The 21,815-nt window shown below is 47.7% G+C and overlaps 1 protein-coding gene across 2 annotated transcripts in view; it reads right to left on the bottom strand.

Moving 5' to 3' along the window:
- SH3PXD2A (SH3 and PX domains 2A) overlaps positions 1-21,815 on the bottom strand; it is a 272,059-nt gene that overhangs the window by 180,317 nt on the left and 69,927 nt on the right. For both annotated transcript variants that reach the window (XM_055720441.1, XM_055720440.1), the window contains exon 3: positions 12,763-12,838. In XM_055720441.1, coding sequence (XP_055576416.1) covers positions 12,763-12,838 — 76 coding nt within the window. The remainder of the gene's footprint in view (positions 1-12,762; positions 12,839-21,815) is intronic.

Here is a 21,815-nt window from a genome sequence, read left to right as displayed (position 1 = left end):
CAGGGGGGGCTGATTTCTGTCGCTTTCTCTAATGTAAGCCAGGAATAAGGGTCCGGACGCATGTGGAAAACCTTGGCTCACAGAGAGGGTCAGCTACAGTGATTTTGGTGGAATTACTCATGCTCTGCAGAGCTTTTGAGCACAGGCATGCACACAGCAAGACTCCTTAGAAACACCAGGATCTTCCTAAACCCACAGCCACACTGACATGTAAATACACTGACTGTAAAATGGGACTTTTCTGGTTATGATGGTGATGGATATCTGCAGAAACAGCATTAAAATCCATTCACTTCTAACTGACCATAGTAAAACCTGGATCAGAAAGTGAGAGTTAGTTAAGAAAAACTGGGGGAGGAAAACTTTTTTATTATTTGTGTGGATCTGACACAGTGGCATGAATTAACCTAACTTCAAAGGATAAAGCATCATCATTACAAAACACTGCATCAAGTATAATAATTTCCAGGCTATTATGCAAACCCAATTGAAATAATATTATGGGTACAAGATTATTCTAGTTCCCTATTAATCCCAAAAGGAAGAGGGATGTGACTTATGTTCTCATCCCGACAAATCATCTCAAGACACTGCTGAATCAGACATGCTTGAAGCTTAAGAGGAAATAAGTAAAAATGTTAAGCTTTTATTACTAAGTTTGAGGATTCGTTAATGAGAATGTAAAACTAAGCCTCATTTAAATCCCCTCATTGTTCCTGACATAAATCCTTAGATTGTGTAGTTACTCTGGAATGGAGAAAGAAAAGAGCTAGGGAAGGTCACCTTCCCAGCTATTCATTTCCAGGCAGTTTCACTCCCAGGTACCTGCACAATACAGCAGTCTTCACTGCAAGCGTTTTGGTGGAAATGCTTTACTTGCATAAAGGCTGCAACTGTTCCCACTGCACTGAAGCCATAAAACTATTGCAATTGAACCAAAACTTGATAACAGCTTAATGGCATAAAGCAATGTTTGGGCTAAATTGAACCTGACCATATCACTCTGAAGTTCTTTGCCAAGTTAAAAGGCTTTTATTTATATTCTTTACTTACATCCAAGAGACTTTGACATATTTTAACTCACCTGCCTTCCTTGTCTTCTTAACCTTGGTCCCTTTCCAAGAAAAAAGATGTCATCTGACCACGGATGGGGTTTGATTTCCAGCAGCAGAATTAACCCACAACACAAATCCCTCGTGTTTATTCAGTGAGTGATGGTGCATGTCCTGGGGAGTGAGCTTAGCCAATATTCCTTGATGAAAGAGGTGGAGGGGGACAGGCTAGAGGTACCTCTGTTACCACATCACCCACTTGCATGAAACAAATCCCTGAGTTGTACCTATTCCAACTCTTCTGGTTTCATAGACAGTATGGGGAGAGCAGAATACACTGAGACCCACCAGTAGATCAGTGTCACTATTACTGGGACTTGCTGAATCTCCTTACATACGGGTCACCTCATGTTGACGCAACCGTGGCAGACTGCTGTACTGCAGAAACATGGCTTAGACAGTGCAATCCTGGTTACAAACACAGACTAATTGGACCTCAGGCAAAGCACGCAGCAGCCTTCCCTCCACCCGCTGAGTACACACAGGAGGGACTTCGGAGCTGCTCCAGCGGTCAGATACTGTGTCAAATGTACACAGCATCTGCATGGCACTGCACCAGACACCCCAACTGAGGAGGGTTAGTGAAAGGACAAACAAACAGCATTTACAGCCAGAGAGCATCAATTCACCCTCTCTTTGACAGGGCTGGAAAAAATAAGTTTTGTCTAGGGTGAGGGAAAGGAATTGAAAACCAGGATTATATCAGGCTGAACAATGCTATGATCAAAGAAGAATCTTTTCCCTACCTCTGAAGGTCCTTTTTTGACCTGTGTACGAGGGTCTTTTTCAATCAGGTCTAGCAAGTGCCACCTCTGCACACAACGTGGCTCGCATCTGCTCCAAACCTGGCTGGTAATGGGTGTATGATATGGTGGCATAACACGAGGCGCTGCAGTCCCCAAATCCTGGACACCTCATTTTCCTGCAGCAGCACTACCCTGAAAGCTTTGTGCCTTCATTTCCCCAAATCCCTTCCCAAGGCTGTTCTCGGGAAGGAGCAGGAATGCACCTCGCTAGCTTGACTTTGTTAGAGCAAGACCAAGGAGGAGGAAGAGAGGCCCATGCAGGTGGTTCAAGCAAGCTTGTGGCAGCCCAGCAGCACATCCCTGGCAGTGGGATGCAGCAGGGGGGTCAAGCAGGGCAGTATCACACTCCAGCAGAGCAGCTTTTGCTTGGTGGAGAGTGTGTTCCTTCCAGCTGCAGGCAGCCCACCGGTGGCTCTCCCCTCCCCTGTCACCACGTACCAAAGCCAGCAGCAAGCAACCCCTTCTTCTCCAGCCCCTGAGAGAAGGGGGTGGCTGGGACATTGTGCAAAAGTAAATATTTATGTAGCCAGGGCCTTCCTTCCCCTGCCCTGTATTTTCTCGCCCTTCTTAAAATGTTACAGATCAGCTGTTTTCATAATTGTGCAGGAAATGAGTTCCCTGCTGGCTGGCAGCTTAACACCCGTGCGTGCTGGGTCTACTGTGGCTGCACCGCTCATCCCTGCTGCCAGCTCCTGCATCCACCCAGCATCTTCAGAGTGTGGATTTTGGCCAGGTGGGAGACAGGATAGTCAGGGACATGCGCAGAGAACTTCCTCACTACAGTAGTCCTTCTCACATCTGCAGCTTAGAGGAACCCCTATCCCTTGGTCCATGGGTCAGATCAGGATCCCGGGAGACCCGACACTCTGTTTATGCCACTTCAGAGCAAACATCCAAACCAGACTAACACAGCTTCCTGCCTGCACGCAGCAGCGAGCGCTCTCAGGAAATTCAGGCATATTTCAAGCTTGCGACTTTTTCTTTGTTCTTCAGACAAAGCCCCGTTCACTGGAGATGTTGCTAAAAGGATTATTATCTGTAGAAGACTTCTCTTCCCAAGAGGAAATCTGCTAAACACACAAGTCTGCATCTGCTCTGTTTTGTAGGAGCTGAGATTAAGACAGGAATATTTTTCCTTCTGCTCCCCGCATCTAATGACTTAAATAGACCAGTGGTGACGACACAGCCTAGAGGGAATAGGCACAAAGGCCTTTACCCTGTACTCTGGCCTGATGGTTCTGCTGCTTGCCTGAGAGGGTACTAAGCTAACTTGCGCTCAGTGGGAAGAGTTGGAAGGATCTGGTGGGAATCACATCTAACGGTGCACTCAGTGAGACCTGCCCACCAGCCCGAACACCTCCAATAAAACCCCAGCAAAGGCCAAACCAGACTGTAAACGTTCTGCTTGTTCCGGGCTAGCCCTGTGCTGTTCAGAGCGCTGAATACAAGAAGAAACCTGCAAGTCTGAACTTGCCAATGCTTAGGATGTAAAAGCAGAAGGAACGCAATTTTCTACTCTTTATTTAGAGGTGGCAAAATCCTGATAGAAAATGACATGGTGAAAGTGTTTAACTTCAGACCCAAGGAAATTTGAGAGCAAACATTAATTACCTCCATCCTGAGTACAAGCCTGGGGCCTGTATTAGCACCTTTCTGAATGGGAGAAGCTCAAGAGGGTTGAATTTCCCACTTCTAGGACTTACTTTATTTTCCTCATCTACCTTCCCTTGGCTTCCCCTTTCTAATCCCCGTGTTACTTCCCTCTCTTCACCTCAGCTTTCCCATTAAACATGACTACAACTCTAAAAAATATCACAGGGGGGCAGACACTGCCATGGGTTATTTCATTATAGTGGAAATAGATTCAGTTTGGCAAATCCCTGCCCGCAGTATCCCCTCACTCTGCTCCTGAGTATAAAGATCCCCTTATGAGTAAGGACAAATGTGTTCACTAGAGCCTGAAAATAGCTGCATTGTGGAGCAGGGAGGTCTGCAAACACACCGTGCTTAAGAACATCAGCACCCAAAAAGCTTAATAGATAGAGAAAGTAAAGTTGGAGAAATCACTTGCGATCAGGCAGCAAATTCCCAGGTTCATTGTTTCCAATCCACAGGAAAAAAATAATCAGAACCTATTTTAGGCATGTGAGTATATAAATAAATCAGCTGGTCCAGCCAAAAGGCAATGGGGGCTGAAAACAGATTCAGAGGTCTAGACTATTACTTCGCTGTGAATCTCTGCTGGGCTCTGCTCTCCTCTATTGCCCAGGCAGCTTAAATCTCAATGCAACAAACGCAGATCAGGCAGAGAAGTAACATCCAGAGGGGCTATCTAGAGCCTGTGGGGCTGCAAAGCCATCCGAGCCCCTGCAAGCTTGACTCCCACGTAAAAAAGCACTTTCATTATATGGGCCATTTGTCGATGGATTGTGGGAAAAAGTCAGATTTCAACCCAGAGACGAAGACAAGCAAACCCTTATATAAAGCCACCCTCTCCCCAGCCTGTGGGTTGAATGCAGAATGCTCTCAGACTTGCTACATACCACCCACTTTAGATTACAGACTTGCAGAGTTATTTTTAAAAAGTAATTATAGTAGTAGAGGGCACACTCATCTGGAACGGCTGCCTGAGGAAACGAGAAGCCCAATGCAGCTCAAACTGCTTTTCAAGTCTATAACCGTGTTTATTTATTGCCTTTAAAAACAAAAATCAAAATCCAACTAATTTCTGAGTTAAAATATCTGTATATTTCCCCAAGGAGTCCAAGCAGCTATACTGCACTGAAAACCTGCCCTGGCCTTTTTGGTCTAGCATCCAGCACCAAAAAAAATTAAAAAAATAATCCCCATTAGCTCTGGCTTCAAGCAAACCAAAACCCCTTTCCATTCCTTATTTTCCCTTGAAATTGTGGCTTGATCATTAGAAAACGCTCATCAGGAGACTCCAATGGTCTAATGAGAGGCACATCACGTTCTGCATATGCTGATTTCTGCCCAGAGGTGGTTTCTGGCTGAGCAACACACCAGCTCTTAACCCATGTGAGAGGAGCAGGTACAAGCCCCAGCAAAATATTCTGTAGGTTTTTCCTACTCCAGTCCCTCATTTCAGCTGCCAGATGGTGGGTTTTGGATGCTAAGAAAGGACTTAGAAGAGACTGAAAGAGAGGAAAGAGGTCCAGGTACTTGGGCAGATGCCAGTATCGTTATTTTTTTCCCCCCTTTTTCTTCCTTTTGCCATGAAACCAGGCCTTTGGCTTACGCCCTATTAATGCCTGAAGACCTCCAGAAGGCTTGACGCCGCCTGTGAAACAGGCTCAGCATGCAAAGCCAAAAGCCCCCCTGCACCCCACTACATGGGGCTTGCTGCAGCCCCTTCCTCAGTGGGCAGCTCTGAAAGCTGGCAGTCGCTGGCAGCTGCCTTTTCCGCAGCTTCTTCAATAGGAAGCAGCCTAAGGGCATCCTATGACCTCACACTTGACGACTTTGTCTTTCAACCAGAAAAGACTTAAACCCTAAAAATATCTCCACGGAGCCTGAAGAAAATAATATGCCTGCCTGACCCCCTCGAAATCATCAATCCTCCTGCTGCCCCACCAAGGAACAGCCGCTTCCTCCCGGCAGCCCCTGCTTTCCCTTCAAGCCTGGAGCCGACAGGAAATCCATTCTCCTCTTGTGAGAGACAGGAGATGAATTTTCCACAATAGCTCTCCCAGCAAGGCAGAAAATAGAAAGAAACAATAGAAACTTCTTTCTCAAACAAAGACGCTGCTGAAGAGCAGCTCACCAGAAGCTCAGCATCACCCAAGTCCTAAATAAGTTGCAGTGGAAACAAGCCAAGGACCTGTTAGCCGTTTTGCTAACACACTACCCTGGCTCAAATATAAGTTCATTTTAAACCTAGAGGCACTCTCCCCTTTCAAAGAACAGGCAGGAAAATTGAAAACGTGTACATTAGAAGGAAATTATATTGCATTATAGAGTGGCCCCCCAAAAGCTCTCTGTAGCTGTTCAAGCCCCCAGCATCCCATGCACAGTGCCATGGACCACCTCCCCACCTCCTGGCAGCCCCTCTGAGGTGGGGACAGGGGACGGTGATGGTGATTTACAGCAGGTGGGTGGGAAGGGGATAGGGGGGCAGAGGTCCTTTTTCTCCATCTAAGAAATTCTGCCATTCCATATTCAGAAAAGCACAGTACAATATCTTGGTTATTTGTGTTAAGACAGGTAAGGCTGAGCAAACCAGACACCTGAGACTCTTCTCTCTGTGTGTGTGTGCCTATCACACCTGCAAGACTACCCCTGCATATTGAAAGAACACAGTTTAAGGTAACTTAATTCATATTATTTTAATCTAAAAAGTAAGATATAACTGGGTCTAAGATAAAGATAATTTTTAACCTCTAAGCTACTTCTTGACTGGCTCTGAACTGCTGCAACACTGTTTGTTTCTGTGTAGGTCAGGAATTCTGAATGACTCCAAAGAAAAGTTATAATCACTTAGTAACACCTTGTTGCCCTGGCACAGAGCGCTGCAGGGCAAGACAATAAAAAAATGGAAAAGAAGTTTGAAATTAAATATTTTTGCACACAAAATCCAGCTAAAAATAAGGACAGGGAACGCTTTTCCTTTTAAATGTCCTGCTAGCAACCACCTCTCCAAAGGAGAATACAGCCTACAGTAAGAGTATCTCCGAGATTTCCAAGGGTACTCCTCAGCCAGTGTGCTCCTTTACAGTCACCGTGCCCCCTGCCTCCCCAGGTGGGCAGAATAAACGTCGAAAACACCTCGCAAGCACTGACCAGTGCCGGAACACAGCACCTTTGACAAAATTACACATGGCCACGTCCTAATTTTGCTAATCCTGGTCTCAACACAGGTGGAATGGGATCTGCTGGATCTGAAGGTCACCACAGCGCTGGTTGTTAGGATGAGCCTGCCATCCCTGCTTCTGCTCAAGCATAACTGCCCAAGATCTCTGAACAAAATGCAGTTTCTCCTCCAGCCCAGAGCAAAAACGAAAGGAGCAAAGCTAGAATATACACAACCAAAGGAAAAAAAAACCTGCTCTCATCACCATGGATGAAATCCTGCTGTTGCAAACCTGCTCAAGCTTTTCTGCTCGGCTTCCTTTTCCCCAAAGACAGCACTGGAAAGGGGCGGGGGGGGGGGTGGGGGGGGGGTGGGGGGGGTGGGCAGAAAAAAACCAACACACCAAGCCAAACCCAAAAAGCAGACATATCCACCTGGGATGCAGTTCATCGGCAGATCTCCTTCCCCACTGTGGCCTGCGAGCAGCAGAAACAGAGGCGAGGAAGGTCCCGGCCAGCGTTGGGGAGAGGTTATTCCCCATCCTCCTGCATTGTGCAAAATGGGGAGGCTCCCAGCCGCCGCCAGCACTCCCCGCCTGCCAGCACCCCTCGCCAGCCCCAGGTATCTGGGCGGTGCTGGGATGGCCTCCCACACCCTCTGCAACCGCACCTCTCCCTTCTCCCAGCCCTCCTGACTCACACACGGGACTAGACTCGGCTGGGGCTTGCACCCCCGGCTCCCACTTGGCTGGGGGAACAGCCTGCAGCACACCTCGGGCAGGGGAGGAGGAGAGGCTGGGGTTTCTCTGGGAAACTGGGAGCCTTGCCCAGAGATTAAAGTCGGGCAAAGCCCTCCTGGCACAGAGCAGCTCCCCCCGCTCCCCTCCCACCATCGCTGGCACCAGCCACATGCTGCAGCTCAGGAGCAAAAACGGGGGCCAAACCTTGCTCTACCTGCAAGGATATTCCAGCCACCCTGTGTGTGCTGCCTGTCCTTAAAATGCCTCAGCAGGGGCACCGAGTGTTCCCACTGCCTCAGGGCCGAGGAAAGAGAAAGTCCCAGTGACCCCTTTCAGATGGTCCTGGGGTGTTTCTCTTCTCCGGGGGTGGGGCAGGGGAAAGCAGGTCATCGGGGCACAGCAGGCCAGACAACGGCTCATTGACATCTCATCCATCATGCTGGCATCCCTCCTGGTGCCCCAGGACACAGCCACCAAGCTCCGCTGGTAGCACGTGGCATGAAAAGTATGGTTTCCTCTTTCCTTACCCTAATCAAGGAAGGAGAAAAATCTGAGTGGGAAAGAAAGGAAAAGAAAAGGTGCCTTTCTGGCAGAGGCTCCCAAGCATTCGAGGCAGGGACTGGAGCCAGGCCAGGGTGTTGCTTCTGCAGTTGCCTGAGTGAGCTGGTAGGGCAGCCTGCACCAGCCCCCCTGGTCCCCTGCGATGGGACTCAGCATCCCAAGGGTAAGGAAAACCAGACAAAGCAGTCTCCTTGAGCAGAACGTCTCCCTCTCCAGGCAGCAGGGAAGCTGCAGAGCAGGCATCCCATAAGGATCTTCCCCTTCCAGAACAGTTTATGGCAAAAATCTCCTGTGTTTTTTCAGTAGAGCTCAAAACTGCTTTGAAGTCCAGGCAGGGACCAAGCTGGAATCTGAGTAGAAAGTGCAAGGGGCTGCCATCATCAGTGCCCAGCCCTCCATGCCATGGAAAGCCCAAGCCTCTCTCCACGGCAGGGATCTGCAGCCCAGTAGCCAGCACGACAGGATGATTTTATGCTGTGCAGTGTATTTTCCCCAAGGCCACCCTCTGGAAGACACAGTGGAGCAAGAAGAGCTGACATCCCTCCAACTTTGGCTTTGTGTCCAGATGGCTCTTCCATTTAGTGCCAAAAGAAATGAAAAACAATGCAAGCCCTGAAGTCTTGAGTCAACCACTGCAAAACTGTTAATCCCAGAGTTGCATTGCCCTGTCTCTGCCATTTGTATTTGCTGCCATGTTCTCCAGAAGCTCAGCAGTCCACTCTTCTCCTTCCAGCAGAAGTTCTTTCATTATTCACCTTAAGATCCCTGAAATAGGGAGCCCAAATCCATAACCTCTTCTCTCTGCTGATGCAGATATAGAAGTATCTGACAGGGAGGGAGCAAAGCTTCAAGTCCACACTACAAAGATCACTCTTCAGATATGCAGCAGGAAAGGTGACGGAGAAATCAGTGCATTGCAAATGGGCTCAACCAGCAGCCACACTGGTACAGCCAAACAGCGCTTTCCATCTGTGTCTTCTTACAGTGACAAACCGTCTTTGGTCTAGAAAGGTTTTTTTGCAGCAAATTTTATTCTCACTCTTCCAGAGTCTCTCTCCATACTCTCACACAAAAAATTCATACCATCAACTACAAAAATGGTCTCTGACCACCCCAGAAAAATAGGTTTCTTAAACGGTTTTGTTCTGCCTCACCTCCCAAGATGCAGACTTTTCCAACAGTAAAAAGGGAAATCAGAGAGAAGAAAGGGAAAAGTCATGGGAAGAAGATAAAATGGGGAAAGGGAAGGAAAAATAGCAGGTTTTCCTTCTCTGTATGGTTAAAAGAAAAAAAATCACAGAAAAATTGAGGGCAGGGGAGTGACTCTCAAAAAGTAAAACAAAACTTCAAAGTTATCCACAGGACATCTTTTACAGGACTACCTGAAACTGCTTATTATTTCCTTGCTCCTCTCCATGGCACTGAAAGCTGTAGAGTCCTTACTTGTGTAAGAGCGAAGAAGGGGAAAAATATATATGAAGAAAAAAATTTGATAAAAATAAGATAAAGGTGTCTAGAGGAAAGAAAAACTGCACTTTTGTCCTGTTGGACCCAGTACGGTCTCTCCTTGGAGGGCAAGGCTCTGAACTTGCAAAAATCACAGCCAACACATTACAAGTCAGCAAAGCAGCAGCCATTTTCACCCAGGTGGAGAAGAAACCTGCAGTGAAACACCTTCTAGTACCCAAGGAATCCGTGATCTGTTCAGACAGTGGGAGGGACGGAGATGTACAGCTGGGAGCTGAACAGGGCAGCGGGACACCTTTTGCTTTCCTCACAAATCAGGATCATGCACCACCATCCCTGCTTTGTGCAGGGTAAGCCGAGACACAGCGTGACTGCGCCTAAGGAACAGGACCTGGACTGTCTAGCCTCTTGCTCCAGATGCGTAGCTGACTGGTGCTCCTGATCCTACTGGCATGACAGCTGAGCACACACTAGCCCTTTCCCTGTGGGAAGGAGATGCCGGAGCTTGTTTTCACCCAATGAGACCCTCTGTACACCCTTTCTGCCACCCAGATGATCGTGGATAGACCAGGCAGGTGTCCCAATGGCCATTCATCTCTTGGTTTAGACATCTTCTCCTCTCCCTCTCCATGCCAGAAACAGACTCATTGTCTTGGATCCCCCAACCCTTGCTGCGACTGCTAAACAGTCAGGGTATAGAGAGGGAGATACTGCACCCCTCCTTTGGGACCCACAACGGGCCACCCCCAGGGCCACGTGGCCCTCTGGCCCAATCTGCTGCAGCCATGCTCAGTTCTTCCTTTCCAGCCCTTCGCTGATTCAGGTACCACCACCACCCACTTCTGCCTATGGAGCAGTGGCTGCACGGGCTGCTGCTGCAGCTGCACCACACTACGGGTGACCTGCCAGCAAGTCCCACACGCACCCTCAGCCACGGCAAAGTGACCTGCGAAGGTGGCTCCTCAGCTCCCTGGCTCAGATCATGCCTTTATTTCAGGAGAGCACTACAGTGTTGCGGACAAGCAGGAAGTCATGGGCTGGCACACATCAGCTTCCTAAACCAGACCTGATGGGGGGAAGATGCCCGAGCCTGCAAGTGTCACGGGCAAACCCCAGGCACTCAGAACCCAGCAAGCAGAGTCATTCCAGCTTGGTTGAATCAGGCCCATAATAAGCAAGCAAGATCATAACATCTTCATAAAAGTAGGATTTAAGCACAAACATCTGCCCTGCTGTTTTTTAATTAAGGGAGTTTATAGCTAGGTATTCATTTCAGTAATCCATGGCTCCAGCTGCAGAAATGCCATGCGTATTCTAATTATGGCAGCTAGTTTATTTAACAGAGTTTGACACTGTTTGACATTTAGCTGAGTCACCTTGTTCCCAAGTAAAGCAACAAGGGCTTTTCAGCAGTTCAACAATAAAGAGGCAGAGATTCGATATCAAAAGTAGAGCATATATCACAGAAATTTTAAATTAAATACAGCTGAAGAGTATTCTGTTCTGGCAGCTTCTCTCTTTGGGACGCTAAGTCAACCCAAATGTTTTCCAGATATAACTCTTCCCTTCAACGACATGCAGCAGTACCATCTCCCTCATGTTCTTGAAGGGTGGGAAGGGTAGGAAGTGTTGTAATGGGCATATGGGATGTATCTCATCCTCCGCAAGTATCACCCAGCCGTATATCAGGACATGCATCACAGGCTGAGTGAGCATCAGTCACCTGCATTCAGCCAGCATTTTTCTAGGACAAAGTAAAAGAAATGGGCCATTCATGGTCAATACAGGAGGAGCAACTGTTACCTGCAGACAAGAGATTTTCCTACAGTGCCTCACCTAAAGCCATTTGCACTCCTACACAGTGCTTTTCAAGGACCTCAAAATGCTTTCCAGCAAGAAAGGCAGGCCAACAATATCCATCCTCATCATACAGAGGTTTCACAACGGAACTTCTTTATGAGTTTGTCGGTGGCACAGCTGGAAAGAGAGCCCAGCTTGGACTCCTCACCCCAGGTTGGAAATGGAGGGCAACACCACCTCCCCCTGGCTGCAGGTCTGGCTGCAGCACAGAGCACGGCAGTCCTGGGGCTGTCTGCTAGAAGATCTGCCGAGGCTGCCAGGCTGCCGCGCTGCCCTACTGCAGCTCTGATGCTTGTGTCACGTATTTGCACTGCTAGTTTCCAAGTCCCTGCTTCCCCACATATTTGCACTGCTAGTTTCCAAGTCCCTGCTTCCCCACATATTTGCACTGCTAGTTTCCAAGTCCCTGCTTCCCCACATATTTGCACTGCTAGTTTCCAAGTCCCTGCTTCCCCACCAGTCGTGGAGCTGTGCTCACCACACATCTGGAGCAGCTGCTCTGCCTGCAAACGATGTCAGGGACCGCAGCATGCTCCTGGAGAGTCCTAAGCCCCCCCATCCCAGCCTCTCTTTACAGACCCTTTGGGGAAGAGCTGGGATCTCCTTTTTATAGTTAAGGGCAGAACAGACCTTTTAACAGGCTGAAAATACTCCATTTATTCTGGCAGGCAGTGCAGTGAGCCGAACTTTAAACCAACAGCCAGAATCATGCAGTCAGACAATAGAGAGCTGGCCTGAGCGTGCATTTCCAAGAGCATGCTGCGGTCTGGCTCATCTCCCCGATGCCATCCCTGCCGTAAGAAGCTGTGTGGAAGTGTGTGCCATTACCCTGAGGAGATAATATCCATCATGTACCGGCTCTCTCTGAAAGCTGTCAGAGGGACAGTGGCTCAAGGCCAAAGAGATATTTATTTATCTTTTTGGCCAGCACTGCAGAAATCCCTGTTTGCATTTAACCTTCTTTCAGTTTCCTTTATATCCCAGTGGCAGCTCTAATTATTCATTCCTCATTGTACAGTAACAGTGCCTGCAGAGCCATAGCATCCAGAAATGAAGATGACAGTGCCTCTAGTCTCCAGTGGCCTCCCAGCTGGTGGCCCAGGCTCAGGCTGCCTGGTGGCACCCCACAGGCACAGCCCCCAGAAGCCATCGAATGCCTTTTGTGTGGCAGGGCACGAGCCAACCTGAACCTGAACAGCTGATGCAAGATCCCCTGGGAGCCCTAAACACTATGTCGGTTATTTTAGGAGGAAGGGGAGGTCTGGTATCACAAGGCCGCATGTACGAGCTCCCAGGGAAAAGGCATTTGTAAGAGTGGTCACAAAAAGTACTAGAGATGGTGGCTGGGGAACTGCAGTCCCCAACTGTTCTCACCCATCTTATTTAGGGCTTTCCCCACAGCATTACCTGGTAGAAAAGGGATGATTCTTTGCTTGGGGTCTTTCTGGCCTCCTTCAATAGGGAACTTGTCCAGAAGCTGCATCTGCAAAAGAAACAGAACAAATTTCTCAGGGGGGAAACACAGACTGGCCGCATAGGGACCAGGGGATCTCTTGGCCTGTGTGTGGTTTCAGAGAGGATTAGCAAAGCAAAGCAACTGCAGGAATTGCTCTGCCTCGTTGCAGGGCAGCCTGTGCATAAAAAGGTGCGATACAGTTCACTCCAAGAAAGGGAGGGCAAAGTTTCTGGCAGCACAGAGGAGCTGGGACAGGGCCCAGGCAGACATCTGAGCCTGGCCTTGCTGCCGTTCTAAAATTAGGCTCTCATTATTCCTCACAAAACACATGCCTTGTCTCTAATCCACAGCCTGCCCGCGTTGGTGGAGACACAGTTTTTACCCGTCCGTGTGACAGACCACCCGCCTGGCTAAAAATGCTGTTCAAGCAATCGGATTAAAGCATATTTAATAAAACACCCACTCTGCTTTCTTGCTGGCAAGGCACTGCCCACTGCCCTGGGTCCGGTAAGAGTGCTCCTGCTTTCCCAGGGGGAGAGAGGTGGGTTTGGGGGGAATAGCCTCCACTGCAGTCCCTGCATGGAGGACAGCAGCAGAGAAAGGGCAGCAGGGAGGAAGGCCTCGGAGAGCAGAGCATCCCAGAGAACACCACCACCACCACCGATGGCCAGCAAGTGCAGCTCAAGGTGAGTGTGCTCTTAGCACATGACGAGAACCTGTTAGCACACAGTTACGGACCACCCGAGCCAGAGTTTCACCCACAGCAGCTAAGATCTTGCCCCACCAGCTCCGAAAACCTGCCCACCACAACCACCTGTTTTTAACACACCCCTAAGGGCCAACCAGGCTCAGGACCCTCTGGTACCGCAAACCTGCCACCAGCCTTCAACCTGAGGAGCTCAAAGGAATATTGATGGCTACGGCCAGCTTGCACAGCGGAGCAGACTGCTGACCACCAGTGACTTTCTAAGGAAACAAACCTAGGAAAGCAGTATGCTGACATGCTGATCCTTGAATGAGTCCCTACAGTTTCTCTTTGGGTGACGAGCCTGGATGGACCAGTGCCACTAAGGCTGAACTGCAGCCAGAAGGCCATGCACAACCTCAGCCAGAAAGGAGAGGAGCACTTGCTCCAATGGCATCATGAACCTGCCCAAGAGAGACCATCCCCAGCCCTGAAAACTCCAGAGCCTCTCACCCCTCCCATTCACCCCCTGCACCCTTTCACTGTCATTCAGCCCATGGTAGAACCAAGACAAATACCCAAATCTTCATATTCTGTTTTATTTTCTCCCACACTTCAGATGTACAATGCAATGGTCTATGTCCCTGTTGATCCTACACAGAAGCCCTGGCTCCCCTGGGCTGGAGGAACACCAAAGCTCCTGCTAACGTGGTGAAACGTTTCCAACAGACTAGGAGAGATGTCTTTCAACACACAGTCCACAGGCCCTGTGGCCTCTGAGGAAGGTAAGGAAGGAAAGAAAGAGGTCCTGTTACTTGACCTTGCAGGACCCCTATCTCCTCACCTGAACTGGATCTACAGCTCAACACAAATACCTAAAGTGGCAGCAAAAGCTGCATGTGGAGGGGCTCATCAATCAGCATTTAACCTCAGCAGTGCTACCTGGCCAACAGTGAGGGGGGGGGGTGTTAACAGTGCCTTTGCTAGCTCAACAGATTTCCTTTTAAAATATTTTTTTGCTAACATGGGGGAAAAAACAGTCAGATTTTTTTTTTTTTTACTGTTTTTGTTTTAAGCACACAGAATCATTCTCCTCTTCCACCACACAGAACATCTCCAGCATTTTCACCATATGGTACAGCAAACCAAAGATCAAGAGGAAACTCGGGAGTAGAAGGAACATCTGTGCAGGAGAAAAAATTAAAAGATCCCACATGTTTCCCCATCAGGGAGTCAGCCTGGTAAATAAATAGACCATAGCTCTGCGGATTGTTGGCTAACTCACTTTTCTGCCTACAGAGACATGGTTTTTATTGAAAATGGGAAATTTTGTTTTTTTGTAGGTAGAGCTCTGAGTGTCTGAGGTCAGACATGGGCAGGAGTTTTGTTCAAAGAAAAAAGGGGAGAAAAAAAAAAAAAAAGAGGGGGAAGGAATCCCCACTGATTGACTTCAAGTTTCACTGTTGCTACACTTTTAGCCAGGAAGGCAATTCTCACTTTACTACATGGTGACTGATTCAAGCTGGAACCGACACAGTCAAATTCCCATGGTTATTCTTGGAGTTAGATTAGCTTGGCTAATACAAGCCTCTTTAACCACATCAAGAGAGTCACAATGTGTATAACTTAGCGCTATTTATCTAAAGGGTGGATATCAGCAAAATACATACAATAAACTGCAGCTGGAAGAGTTTGGCTAAACTTTCCTAGACTACACTTTCCACCCCAGCTCTTACCTCCACTGGGACAGGCTGGATGGCAGGGAGCTGGGGGGAGGCAGAGGTGCTCCAGAGGCCACTGAGGCAACTCATGGAGACACAGCCTGTCCCAGTGCAAAGTCCTTGGGGAAGCATGGAAGATTTCTCATCTTCTTCAATATATGAGCCAATGTCCCGATGGGCAACATGCAGACATTTGTGTGAAACTGAAGACAGGGTGTGACGTTGCTGCTCCTCTGAAAGGCTATACAAGGTTGGGCACCCATGGAGGGGTGTGACAGTCCCCTTCAAGCCCCTGACCCCAGATGACATTTGCCACTGGCTTGTGGCTCGCCCCCTGGACCAATGAGTTGGGTCTGGTATTTGTGCTGCTCCAGCAAGAGAGACAGGCTGGTGTTGGGCAGCTGTGCGAGAGGTTCAGGAGGAAGCTACGGCTGAATCTCAGGCATGACATGGGAAACCCAACAGACCTAGAAAGGGTCTGAGCAAGGACATAACTGCAGCCCAGCAATTACGCCTGTACCTCTATGCCCAGCTGTTCTCATTAATGACTAAAAAAGCACTCCCAGTGTGACAATGTCTGTACAGATGAGTACTAACAGCACGGAGAACCTGCAACACAGACTGGAAGGCACTGACTGCCCTTCAGCTTCTGCAGTGCAGGAAACCCTCCAGGGACGTTAAAGCCAAACGAAGAGCAGCAGAAGCACAGAGCCTTCCTCAGCACTTCCCTGCACCCAGTTCTGCCATTCAAAGCCTGTCAAAGTTAGATCTAAAATCCGAGAAAAGCAGGATTTCATGGAGAAGGATGCAAAGCGGAAGACGAGGAAGAGACAGATGCAGGCAAAAAACAAGCAATGGGTCTAAGTGAAACATCCCAAATCTCCCAGATGTGATGGAGCATCCTGAGCCAATGGCTAACAGCCCCAGTCAGCCCGGCTCTGATAAGAGGAGACACTAACCATGGAGATAAATGGAGCAGCTGGGAATGGAGGTAGCTAAGGGCTGAACCACACAAACGCTCCTGGTAGTCATAGCACTTTCCCCGTGTGGATGATTTAACAGCCAAAGGCCAATAAAGATATTTTCAGTTCATTTAATGTCTACAGAGAATCTGAAGGTCGAAAATTCTTTAGTCTGTGACAAATGTTTTTTCCATTAAAGGGAATTATTATTGTTATTACTACTAATATACATATGATTGTTGAAAAAAAATCCTTTTCTTAAAGCCCCAGGTTATTCTGCTCAGACATGGGAAGTCTCCACAAGTTGTTGCTCGCATCTTTGATAGATGGCATTTAGCTTAGGGACAAGATTTTCTGAATAAGAAAGTCATCCCGCTACCCAGAGTAAGTGCATCTCTGCCTGAAGGGAAAGAAGGGAAGTCTGGATGCAGAGTCCTGAAGGATGGAGTTAGGGCTGTAGCTGGCTTTGGGCAGGCAAGAACACACAAGTGGGTGATGCATTTTGGCAAACCTGGGGGAGCTCATACTCAGTTCATCTGCTTACAAGCATTAGTATGTGAATGCTGCCAAGGGGGAGCCTCCAATTTTACGACTGGTGTGATGAGCAGAAAGAAATCTGTCACCATGTCACTGTGTCACAGGGTGGGAGATTCATTTGGAAACAGGGAGGGTATGCGGAAACTGGGAAATGAGCTTCCCACCCACTCGGGCAGCACGTCTGGAGTCAGGCTGAACAAACACATCCCATTCCTGCTTCTGGCACAACAGACACATGTCCACAAATAACCCGCCACCAAAATCACCTCCCCAAGCTTTGTCTCTCCAGACTGCTCTGGGTCTGCCAACAGCTTTCCTGTGCAAGTCCTGCATGGAGTCCTGCCTCCTGCTCTGAGCAGTGACCTTCTTACTTCTGCACTAAACTCATTCAGAAAATCTGCTATAAACCTTGTGGTCCAGATTACGACTTTCTCACAGTGGTCAGCAAATGATCATGCAATTAATCCCATTAAAAATCAAGGGAATTACTCATGTGAGCTGCTGCTCATTAAAATGAGAGCAGGCTCAGAGCACTGACCGATGCCACTCTTTATCACTTGACCCGCAGGAGTGGAATAGGAAGGTTTCAGTGCTATCAACTCTCATAGTAACTGGCCTTTTGTTCAAGTCCCAGCTTCTAGACGTGAGCAATTGGTTGAGAATTAGCATTCACTGTTAAAACCCAAACAAAAACTAGTCTACCTTTTATGGTGAAAAGCATAAATTTACAAACAAGACCCAAATTCATCCTTCAAGGTCCAGAAACTGAAAGGCAAATAATGTAAGAGTCTCTATGCTTTTAATATAAATGTAGGCAGCTCTGGAAGCTGCCTCACCCATGTAAATGGGAAATAAAGAGGTGCGCTCAGAGTCCTCACCTACAGCTAAGCTGTTACTTCATAGAATCACTCAGGTTGGAAAGGACCTTTATGATCATTGAGTCCAACCCTTAACCTAACACTGCCAAGCCCACCACTAAACCATGTCCCTAAGCATCACATCTACACATTTTTTTTAAATACCTCCAGGGATGATGACTCAACCACTTTCCTGGGAACCTTCCGTCTCAACTCTTTTGCTTCAGGCCACCTTTACCTAAAAATGTGAATATGCCATGAAGAAAGAGATGTTCATGCACGCAAGGACTGTTTGGGATCAGCAATCACCAGCTGATGGCATCTTCACTTCACATCAGTTTTGCTATGAAAAGAAGATTCAGCCTGTCTGTCTTGCAGTGGTACCACCTGATTAAAAATCTTAACCAAAAAAAACCCAAACGCCACTTGAGATGCTGTAAGTAGTACCTCTGAGGATGAGAAGCCAAGCATCTTCCTGATAATAATTTACTTACTATGTTTTAATTATCTTGGTTAGATTTTCATAAAACATTTCTTTCTGGTTTAGATATATGGACTTACAGCACCTGAGACTAAAGAGTGACTTCTCTTTTGCAAGAGAGGTTTTGACCCTGGTAAGCTAACCAATGCAGGGGGCATGAACATATAAACTGTTCAATGTCCTGATCCTGTGGCATTTGTCAGTGGGAACTTTGTTCCTGATTTGGTCTCGAGGTTTTGGAAGTTTGTGACCAAATCTAACTCCCTAAAATTAATCCACTGAGACAGCTATCTGACCTCCACCTACGCCTTACACCACAGACTCTAGCTGGAGCTTCCCGCTGGGCTGTTAGTTCCTCCCATTCCTTACTTGCAGCAGTTTTAACTCTCCTCGGGTCAGAAAAGTGAAGTTCTCCACACCTCTTAAAATGAGTAAGTTAGGACACCCTCATAACCTCTTATCAGCATGCATATCTTTCCGATTCCTTTTCAAAGGGATGTAGGTTTGCCATGTGCACAGATAAAAATCAAAGCCCTGAAAGAGGTCAGCACTGCAGTTACAGGACATTTATTTTAACACACAAAGACCCTGAGGATGACTTTCATCCAAACCCCTTTGGCAACTGAAACAACAAGCACCACTGCAAAGGGACACAGGACCTCTTGCAGAGTGAGATGAAGCCTCACTCCCTTTCCGCAGTGTCTAACTGTATCCCACAAAAACAGTGAACAAAAATCAAAGCATGCCCAAGAGACCGAGAGCAGCAGATTTTTGGCAAGGTGCCCCCAGAAGTCCCAGTGAGTTTGCCACCTTACTCTCAATCACTCAAGCAGTCCCAAGGCTACAACTCTTCCTAGACTGGACGTCAAGAGGTCTGTTAGCTTCCCATTTCCCAAGTGCTCATTAGAAAATGTATTTTTCATTAAAAATGAGGCAAGCCGAGAGTAATTTAGCCACTGCTGGAATCGAAAGGTAAAGTGCATGAGGACAGTTAGGCATCAGGCACACGGTGATCCCTTCTCACGAGGCTGGTCTGAGCTCAGCGTCCCACGGAGAAAAGAGAGGCTACAGCCAACTGAGAGATGGGGCAGAGGAAAGGAGGCAGCTTGACACCTATGGGGTTGCATGCACACTTCTAAGAGAGGGCTGCCAAAGCAACTGGAAAAAAAGCAAAGGTGCTTACCAGGGATCTGAACAAGTGATGATGGAACTCACACCCTCAGCAGGAGGGGTTCAGGGCATGTGCAAATCAGAAAAGGTTGAAAGGCCCTGATATAGATAACAAAAGCTTAGATGAGAAGGGGAGGTAAGATACCAGAATAGAGGAAGGGTTATTAAAACCCTGAGGAGCAGCATCAATTTCCTTTCATTTTGAAGTTGAAAACCAGCTGTGCTGCTCACTGACATGACTGACAGTTACTGCATTATCAGCTATATTTTGAGTTATAACAATGTGATCTGCAAGAAAGGGAAGGGCCAGAACTGGGTTAATTCTGTCATCTGCCAGAGTTTTCCCATGGATAAACCTCTCTGGTCCCGTCTCTGCTTTTGCATCTGCAAAATGCAAGACAGATCTCAGGAAGGTGGCATGAAATTTAATCAGAAGCCACCAAATGCTCTGAGCCTCATGCTGCAGAGCAGGAGTCAGAGACTGAATTCAAAGGAACTGTACTCATCTGAAATCAGCAGGACAGAAGCAAATGGAAAAAGTATTATCAGTGCTTTTCAGATATACTTATCTTCCCATTTGTGGGCTTGTCCATCTGTAGCATATTGCAAATCCTGGTTAACCAGAGCATCCAAGGGGGTCTTTCACTTACAGAAGATGGTTAGCCACCATTTCCAGCAAATGGCTCTCATGCTACCAAGTAACATCTCAGCATTTAAATGTCAGCAGGTGAAAACAAGCAAGAGAGTGGAGAACATGACAGACCATCTCCACCGCTTCACCTTCTATATTCTTGTCTAGAGACCATTTTTCAATGGTTTGATTTCAGGACAGGTTTTCTGCTAAGGTTAAACAATGGAGCATCCATGACATAAGTGGAAGGACCTGATTTATTCCAGCCTAGGACCATACCTGCTGAAATCAATGACAGAAGGACATGCATGACAGGGAACAAAACCACTGCCCTTGGGGCAGATACCTCCACAGGACACAGATGTTGGAGAATTTTCTCTAGATGTGGGTTCCACTGAACTTTTTATTCCTCTTCTGCTTCACCCTCTCACAGGAGCAACAATCCAATTTGCTCTCACAGACAGAAGACAGCAGGAGGGCTGCCTAACTCCCACTCCTTCAAAATTAGCCAGAACAGAGCTGGTCCTGAGCATAGTATCAATTAGCAAAAGTTGCAAAAGATTTGGAGATCCCTGGGTGAGGGCATTAAACAGACCAAGCACTGCACAGCCCATCTGTTAGCCACTCACATGTATAACTGACATCTTATGCAGCAGAAAGAGGTGAAACTCCATCTCTTCCTAAAGCAGTAACAGGTTCCACAATGCAGCAGGAATAATTATATAGGCAGCCAGTGACACTGGCTCTCTCATGGTGTTACATGATGCCACAGCATGCAAGAGAAGTGCATTAATTCAATCCCTGAGAAGCAGCAGCAACTGGCTTTCCTTTTATTTCGAAAGGGGGGGGGGGGGGGAATTTAAAGCAAAAACCATCCGGATAAGCGGCTGACATGCCTGACGACTATAGCATTATAGGATATGTTCTGAATTAAATATAGTGCAATCCGTGAGAAAGTCAAACAAAAGCAGGAAAATGCATATAAAATAAAGAGAACAGACATTTACAGCGTGGTGTAATCCCCAAAGGGAAAATGCCTTTCTCAGGTCCGAAAATTTCCACCAGAAATGTTGGAAATCTTACAAAACTCTCAGCATCCAACTAAAGCAGCCAGGGGAGGCGAAAGGGGGTGGGAGCAGAGACTGAGGGTCTTTCCCCAAAACAATCCATCAGAAGAGGGAATACTGTCTCCCAGCCAAGACATTTGGTATTTTTCAGAAATGCAGCTTTCTCCAAAGGCTCCGCAGAATGAGCCCAGCGTTTGTGGCTAACAGACTGGCAAAACATTCAGAGGTGCTGGTTGGGGATGACAGAGGCACTTGGTGCATCTCTGAAGAGCTTCTCAGAAAGCCCACACTGTCCTTTCACAGAGCAGCTATTGATGTCTCCTGCCAGAAGCATTTTCTTTCCCCAGTGCTAAATTAGACTGGCCTCATCCAACTTAACCACACTGGAAGATGCTTGGACAAAGGCTACTTCATACTCTTCCATCTATCCATGGTGATTATACGTCCCTTGTTACTCCAGTATCTACAGTGGATTTGTCCCAACAGCATCCCTGGGAAATAAGACCATGCCATAATGCCTGTCTTAGAGATGTGTGGAGAGATGAATGCTGCAGTTATACAGCACAGCAGGGTCATGCAGAGATGTCAGAGCCATGCTGGTGCCATGCCCCATCGGGTCAGTTAGCTTCTGAGGAACATCACAGTTTTGTGATGGGGCACAAGCATTTTGCCTTTTTTCCAGAGCTGGCACAGCCAGAGCCACCCCAGGTGCTCAGGCTGCACAACCTGGACATGTCCTAAAAGGTCACAGCAAGAATCCCAGCTGGGGAGAAGAGCTAACCTCAACAGAAGAGCATCTTTCCTTACAGCCTGCAACTTTTTATCCTTACAAAAATCACAGGCCTTAAAGTGTTCCTTCAGACTGCACGTAAGCAGCAGAACACCAATGTGCT

The sequence above is a fragment of the Falco cherrug genome, chromosome 9, assembly GCF_023634085.1.
Source record: "Falco cherrug isolate bFalChe1 chromosome 9, bFalChe1.pri, whole genome shotgun sequence".
In the NCBI taxonomy this organism is placed as follows: domain Eukaryota; kingdom Metazoa; phylum Chordata; class Aves; order Falconiformes; family Falconidae; genus Falco; species Falco cherrug.
Note: the sequence above shows the minus strand (reverse complement) of the source record. Positions and strands in the feature narration are given on the sequence as shown.